The following is an 8532-nucleotide window of genomic DNA, read 5'->3' on the forward strand; positions in this document are numbered from 1 at the left end:
CCTTCTGTATAGCTCAGAATAATTGTAACATTCAAAAGTTATGGAGTAATGGTTTTGACCGCTACTCTATCTCACTAAGTCCACTATTCCACTCAATATTGATGGAGTGGTATGTATATAAATACCAAGAGTGGTACTCATTGAACGGTGAATAAATTCTACATTTCTTATAGTGTTTATAGAGTATAGTGAGGCTTTTAGGTTGTGGGTTATGTTTGCATCACTCTAGTAGTGTGCAACACTGTCAAGAAACGTTTTTTTGGTTTGTGGGTTATACAAACTGGAATTCAGAACGTGTTTGAATAGCTGGTTTGCGTGGAGGCTAGCTCTAGACAGTGTAGAACAATCTCAAAACTCCTATATGATTGTCGATTTAGGCCAAGAGAGGTATGCCGAAAAACTGATTGTTTATATTCCGCTACAAAGTCTCTATTTCTTACACTCCTAATACTTAATCCTTTAGCAATGTCATATATATTGTCGAAGCATACTAGTATTTTGTGATATACTGTTCAGATTTCTTTTCTCTAAAATTCCTATGCAGTTTGATTATAAAAATAAAAATAAAAACATCTTAACATGATAATACACAATAATTTACACCTTTAGAAACATATAAAAATTGACACCTACTGATGTAGAAGGTAAAAAAACAATGTCAATAGTGGACCCAAATTAAAACTAATGAAAACTTGTCAATTCACCAAGTGTGAAAAAGGTTGTCAAATCTTTTATTTATATAGCATTACTCAAGTCAAAATATAAGTTTATAAAAGCAAACAAGCATAGGACATAGTATTCAACAAAAAGGTCAAATTGCCCACATCACAACCTATTAAATTGAGAATAGAGTAAAACTTAGGTAAAGTATCTTAGACCTTATTTTTTAGGTATCCTTTTACATTTCAACTACATGTATAATTAAGTTCGCAAACAGAATTGCCCGTATCTTTTTCTTTTCTTATCCCTTGTTACAGCCCATTTAGGCCTTGTTTGGATTAAGGGAGAGCAAGGGGAAGTAAAGTAGAGCTGGCTAAAGACTAAGTAAATTTTTTGCCAACTCTATTCTACTTTTGTTGAATTTAATCAACCATCTTGTTGGCTTTATTCCGTGCCAAATTTGCTTGTATTTCAGCAATTAGTAACCCTGTATTTAGGTGGGTTTGTTGTAAGGGTAGTGAGTGAGATAGAGTGATTGAATACTCAAGAGTATGCAAGAAAACAGAGTCTTGCGGCTTGATCTCGTGGGTGACTCGCGGCTGTAAGCCGCCAGAAGCAACACACGTGCCAAGCATGCCAAAAGTTGAAGCGTCATGCTAGCTGGAGCACTACAGGACAAAATAGGACAACTGGCCGTTCTGTTATCGCGCGGCTGGATCTCGTGACTCAGTCAAGCTGCGAGGCCAAGCCGCGAGCCACCCCTGTTTTGAAAAACCTAACGTTTCACATTCTTTTCTCACCCCAGTATAAATACCTCTTATACCCACAAAAGAAAGAGTGCTTCCAGAGTAAATTTTGAGAGAAAAACCCTAGAGTAAAACAAGATTGATTCATTTACAATCTTTATATAAGAGTCTTTTCAAATTCCTCAACTCTCTTCCTCTCCATTGTCAAATCCTTGAGAGGCATTTTACCAAAACCTTTTTCTCATCATATCCATTACTGTGAGAGGGTTGTTTGGTGTTCTGGGAAGCAGTTAGGAAGGAACCAATTTACATTGGTGGATGCTATGGTCAAGTAGCGGAATCCAGGAAGCTAGAAAAGAAATAAGTTCGGCGCAACCTCGTTGGAGCAAGAAGCTTGGAGGGCTTAGGTGCATGTGTAGATTAGGCTTGGAGGGTCTATTGCTATCCATGTATTCCAACTACATTTTCTAGTGGATTGTTTACCGCTTGGAGGGCGATGGAGAGGTTTTACGCCGAGAGCTTTGGTTTCCTCTTTAATAACACATCGCATATTGTCCTTGTGTTTGCATCTTCCTTCCCTTTTATCTTTGCCTTTTATTATCTGCTGTGGGTTGTGATTTTAATTTGGCTTAAATTGTTTATCAATTCTGTTTTATAACTTTTGTTCATTTTCCGCACACTTGTTGTTTGACATAAAGCTTGAATTGGTTAATTTGTAAATTGAGAGTCTAAACGTTCAAGAGTGTTTTTACACTATTTGAACTTTCAACTTTCTTCTACTCCCCTCCCTCCCTCCCTCTCAATCCAAATGGAACATTAGTACTCCCATGAGAAAACCTCAAACCCTAGCTCCTCCAACTTCTTTCTCTCTCATAATGATTTTCCATAGGTAATTTAATACACATATGTTATTAAGTAATGTAATTAAATGGAAATGATCTTATGTTCAAAATCCACAGCCCAAGACTGGTCTACATGTATGGTTTTTCACCAGCAGTGATTCTGATCATAGACTCTTGGTGGAGGAATTCATGAGAAATAATACTTTGTATGATGTTCTTCATTCCACTATTCGATCATTGACACTTTGCATTCATGAAACCCAATTGTAATGCTCTTGACGAGTACAACTAATTCTAGGACCTAGGAGAAATAACCCAATATGCAAGGATAGATCACAAAAGGATTCATATTGATGGGATAAAATCCTCTTATCCTGTTTAGTTTGATCCAATACATTAAACTGTAGACATGGTTTCTATCTATCTTATAATAGTTATAATGGAAGTTAATGATTGTGCTTCCTATAGAATTGTTTTTAATAAATGAGTGGAATGGCAGCGAATGCATGAAAATTGGCTATATTAGTTTAGCATTAGTTAGGACAATTTCCAGACTTTCTGAATATTCAAATTGACCTAAAGTAATATCACAGGACACATTCTTTAGCTTCTACTGTTGAAGAACAAAAAAAAAAAGAAAGGTATTAAGTCTACTAATGTGGTTAAAGATACTTTATAAATAAATAAATAATTAAAAAAAAAAACCTAATGTGTTAAAAAATAGAAACTGCAATGCTCAATTGGGTGATTTTGGACAGGACTTGGGTGTCAGGTTGATGATTATAGTCTACGGTCCACACCACCTGCTGGGACTATGGGGTATTTAGACCCTGGCTAGGTGACCCCAGATCATTTGAGCACAAAGACTGATGTGTTTATTTGGGATTTTGTTTTTGAAGCAGGGTATGATGCTTTTAAGTTTTAAGATAGGATGTATCTTTGTCCAGACATGCAATCATCTCAGTCGGATTAATGGAGACATTATTGATTTCAGAAATGGTAATAAGGTTGTAGACTCTGTTGGGGAGTTTAAGTTGAAAAAGAAGTACCCAAATATTTTGTTTGAGAATATTGCTCGAATCTGGGGATTCCCATCCAAACTCTAGGCAAGGGAGAGAAGAGAATGCTAGTCTTTGGCCCGAACTCTGTAACTTCTGTCTACCACTTGGATGAAACTGCAGTGATAGTTGAGTTCAACAAGGCAAGATTTGTCTCTGACTTTATGGTTTTTAAAGAAACTTTAGAGAAAAGTGATGGTCCCATCTCAGTTTTGCACTATTTTGCAAAACTTTTGGAAGGTGGAATCACTTATTATGCTGGTATTTGTGATACTTATAAAGTGATTTGCAGCTCAAACATTTCGAAAGTATTATTTGCCGATAAGGTAATGACAGTTTGGTATTAAATGGAAGAGGGAAGTGGTGGTATAAAATAGATGAGGAAGTAGGTCCTAAGTCGTTATTCAGTACAATCAATTTCCTTAAAAATTGCATTTTGAGCATTGTTTGTAAAAATTGCTTTTATAAGCCTTATATTTAAAAATTGCTCATCGATTATCGATCGGCAGATGACCCAGGCAGAATTTAAAAACTTTCCTTCTTGGTTCTTTGCTTCTTCCTCCTACAAGTCAGACCAAAAGAACTCCGAATTTTAGTCCAAAAACATTACTTCCCTGAGTCCCACATTGCGTAAATCAAAATTATGTCCTTTTTTTTTCTTTTTTCTTTTTTTTGAACCAAATTATGTCCTTTTGGAGGCCACTAATAGCACAATTTTGATGAAGACCAACGAGAGAGCTACATTGAATAAAAGTAAAGCTAAGGAGAGTAATTTGTAATTTAGCCATTATTTAATTATATTAATTGCTTCATCCATGTCAATAGATGAAAATTTTCTGGCTTTGATCATACATCTTTCATCATTCAGAAAAAAGAAGTTGTACCTACAATTCCCCCCAACACACAAAGGTAATTAAAGTTGATATAATAGGATAGATCTCCTAACCTTTTCAGCCTGTAAACAAAATAAATCTCTTTGCCTTTATAAATACAAGGAAGATGGAGAGAGCTTGTTTATGTTACAAACATGCAATCTCTGTAAGCTCTAAATACCTTAATAATTTTATCAACAATTCAATAACTAATATATAACATAAAATAAAACTACTTCCTTTAACCATCACACATTTTTTATATTAAAAAAAGAAAAAGAAAAAGAGAGATTAACTATTGTACACTGAGAGCTATTTGGCAACTCAATTCAACATCTTCTTCCCCCATAACTGAAATAAAAGTACTTGCTATCAAACCAAGTTCTATTCCACAACACGACCTAAATAAAACATACTACAATGTCACCTCCGAAGCATATATTCTCTTATCGGCCTCTAGGATTCACAATTTCAGAGAACACTGCCCCAGAGGACATTAATCTATCTGACTCTTTAAAAGCAAAACCTTCAAATTCTCTACTTATTACGTTCACGCTACTATCACTAGTTGTACTTGACACTTGCCCAATGCTGCTACTAAACATTTCATCACTATCAATCATGGTGGACTTGGGCATGAAAGCTTTCTGATCATCCTCCATCTCAATATCAACCAAATCAAGCCTGCTATCTTTTTCTGCACATTCTTGCAACTGCAATGCGAACTCAAGACCCCATACCACATCATTCATCGATGGTCGTTCAGTTCCATTGTCAAGCAAACAACTCACAGCAATCTCACCAAATTTCTTCAAACATTCTGGTGCAATCTTACCCTTCAAAAATTGATCAACAATATGATCAAGCTTTCCATTGCGACAACATTGTCGAGCCCACTCCGCTAAGCTCACTTGCTTCTTGTCCACCGTGCGTACAATTGGTGGCCTTGCACACAACACTTCAAACAACACCACACCAAATGAGTACACATCGGACTTCTCAGTTAGCTGTTGGCGTCGATAGTATTCAGGATCTAAATATCCAAAACTACCCTTCACCACTGTGCTTACATGGGCCTTAGATATACCAGTGGGACCAAATTTAGACAACCCAAAATCAGACACACTGGCCATCCATTTCTCATCCAACAAGATATTTGTTGTCTTCACATCACGATGAATGATAGTTTGCTTCGCACCTGTATGAAGGTAGTTCAACCCACGCGCTGCACCAATACAAATCTGGAGCCGTTGTTTCCACGAAAGAGGTGGATTATTGGTGTTGTAAAGATGATCACGAAGGGTCCCATGAGCCATGTAATCATATACAAGAATCATTTCCTTTCCGTCGTTACAAAATCCAATCAGAGAAACGAGATGAAGATGACGAAGCTGTGAAAGCATCCTGATCTCGGTCTCAAACTCGTGGGCCCCTTGTTGTGAACCGGGTTTTAATCGTTTGATAGCAACCGTAGTGGTCCCATTATCAATGTAGCCTTTATACACGTCCCCGAACCCACCAACACCAATAATGTAAGCATTATCAAAGTCTTTAGTGGCTGCTTTAATCTCCGCCAGAGTGAAGTAACGGCACATATCAGATGGTAGACTTGACCCGCGTGTATTTGTTGACTTGGTCGTGGTAGCGAAAGAAAATGGACCCCACCGAGCAGTCCCATCGCTAGAGCTAGAGTCCTTCACCCTCTTGGCCCGCCGGAGTATGAAGAATCCAATAATAGACAGTACAATGAATCCGGCAAGTCCGCCACCAACTACAGAGAATATTATTGTTCTATTATTCTTCGACCCTGATGATTGTATCGATGACGCAGGCTTTGGAGGCGCCAACAGAAGTGGGTCGGGGTTTGGTCCGGCAAGGTTGCGACTGGGATCGCTTACTTTGAAGATTTCGATACCGTTCAAGATTGCATCATTGTAATTACTCACATAGTCATTCGGGTTTGCTTGTAGGGCGATAGAGAGGTTCATTTTCTTCTTGCTATCTTCGCCAAGTAGAGACACAGCGTAGTCCCTGTATACGGGAACACCTGTACTGCTGTCGGCCCATTTCCACACGTTGGCTGCAGTCTCCGCAGTTTGATTTGCTATGAAAATAAGAAACACTCGGTTGTGAATAAAAGTAATTTCTGGTTGAAACTCGCAGAAGTGTAGCCTAACAAGGTAAACAAACTGAGAATCTACGGTAAATTCCCAAGTGAGATTGTATAGCTTATTGACAGCTTTGTTAGGCCCCATAGTCCGGGCAGTTCGATATACATCTTCGGGTGCAGTGTACGGTTGAATTATGGTGAACTTAAGTTTAATAGTTGTGTTAACAGGTAGAACGGATGTTAAATCTTCTGTCAAGTACTCTGCATCTGGACTCCAGCTCCGGAACATTCCGGTGTCTTCAGTGCGTGAGATGTAGCCCCCTCCAACATTTATTCTGTATAACGTCTCGAGAGCAGTTTCGTTACCGATGCTGTAGAACTGCATCTCCTGGCCGATTAAAGTGATCGATTGATCATCAGACTGAGACTGAGTATAATAGAGATAAGAAGGCATGGACAAGATTTCAATTCCGTTGATAAAAGCAAATGAATTGGAATCGCTTGGAGTGAAGGTTATGTTCAGCCTCTCATCTTCATTGATGTTGACACAGAACTCTTTATATATGGTATCACCAGGATCACCATCGGCGTCTGCCGTAAGTGAAGCGTTAAAGCTGTTAAGAAGAGTAAAAGGTCCAGCTTTGACAGAGAAGAGGGCTTTAGAGCGATCGAAATTGCCGTAAGAAGCTGGGTAGAAGTATAGTCGAACGAATTTTTGACCGGTAGTGAGTGGGAATATGTAGGTGAAAGGGGAGAAAGACAAGCGGGCAGTGGTATAGGGTAGTTGGGAAGCAGAGGGGGATTGTTTAACTGAGATTGTGGCTTGAGATACCTGGTTTTGTGATTGGTCTTGAGGGAAGAATTTAGAATTCATGTCACCAATCCAGGTCCGACCATCTAATGCAGTTGCGTTGCCGGAGGAGCCACAGTTAATCATAATATTATCGACTGGTGTGTAAAGAGATGGCGAGTTACCAGATACGGTGTAGGTGAAGTGGTTCAGAAACAAGGCGAGGAAAAGAGGTGTGAGACATGGTCGGAGTGTGGTCGAAAGAGACATGTTGCTTCGGCTGCCCATTGTAGCAGAGAGAACAAAAGTTTTTATAGCCGTGCTTTTAGTTGGATGATGACTACGAATCACGTATAGTCACGTTTGTGGAAGACGATTCTTCTGGGAAAATCGTTGAACGAGTCAGTTTGACTTGTAGGAAAGACTTTAACGTGCTGTAGCTGAAGGGAAGTGCGGCAGGAAGACTTGCTAAGTCTTGAGAAAGACCCCAAAATTACTTTTAAAGCTTTACCGTGATAAATCATAATACAGCGAAACAAATTTTACGTACTTTATTATTATTATTATTATTATTATTTTTTGTGTTTTAGGTTATGTTCCATCAAATAATGGTGGGTTAAGTGTTTGAATTTTTTTCCTTTTAAACTTTAATTATTTTATAATAAAAGTAAAAACAATACCTAACAAGTCTTGGTAAAATATAACGTGGAACACAATAAATAGTCTAGATTCCAAAATGGTTACATATTTTACTTCTAATTTATGGCCAAAACCTAAAAAGGACAACCAAGGGGAAAAAAGTATACACAAATAAAAAGAAATATGGTCTTCCGCAGAAAAGTCTCACTGCCGACGCCCATCGTGTTAAAGCGGTAATGGTACATTGGTTTTAATTCCTACTAATTTACTATCTCAAAAAAAAAAAAAAAAATCAAATTCACTTTAAATTACACATTTATCTGCTTAAAATTATACCATTTTTGTAATTATCTTTCTAAATTATAAGAATACACATTTACTTTTCTAAAATATTATTTATAGGATGATGTGTAAAATATTACATAAATAATAATTTAGAGGGTTAAATGTTCACTCCTATAATTTACGTAAACAAGTGTTACCCAAGCAATATTTTAAAAAAATAAATGTAAAACTTGTACAGTTTAGAAAAAGTAGACATAAAAATAAAGTAAAGTTTAAGAGAAATAAAATGTAATTTTTCATAATATTTTTCTAAATATCGACACGTGAACCTCGCAGAGTCGCAGTCAAGCAAATTGCACCGCGTAGTGCATGAGCCCTTAGGTTTGTTTTCATCATAACCCCCGCGCTTTCTTTTTTGGGTCGAGATGAATAATCCACCACTAACAAACCAACCTTTTATTTTGGCTTCCGTGAGGATAAGGGTGAAGGTCCCATAAAGCCGAAAGGAAAGTGGATAGCAATGTGAGAGG

At 37.5% G+C, this 8532-nt stretch overlaps 1 protein-coding gene across 1 annotated transcript; it reads right to left on the reverse strand.

Moving 5' to 3' along the window:
- Positions 1-4266: 4266 nt before the first annotated feature.
- On the reverse strand, positions 4267-7515 carry LOC115972814 (receptor-like protein kinase FERONIA). The gene has a single exon (XM_031093058.1). The coding sequence runs from the start codon at positions 7364-7366 to the stop codon at positions 4625-4627; it is 2742 nt and encodes a 913-aa protein (XP_030948918.1). The 5' UTR covers positions 7367-7515; the 3' UTR covers positions 4267-4624.
- Positions 7516-8532: the final 1017 nt, after the last annotated feature.

Source organism: Quercus lobata, unplaced genomic scaffold, assembly GCF_001633185.2.
Source record: "Quercus lobata isolate SW786 unplaced genomic scaffold, ValleyOak3.0 Primary Assembly Scq3eQI_53, whole genome shotgun sequence".
Taxonomy (NCBI): domain Eukaryota; kingdom Viridiplantae; phylum Streptophyta; class Magnoliopsida; order Fagales; family Fagaceae; genus Quercus; species Quercus lobata.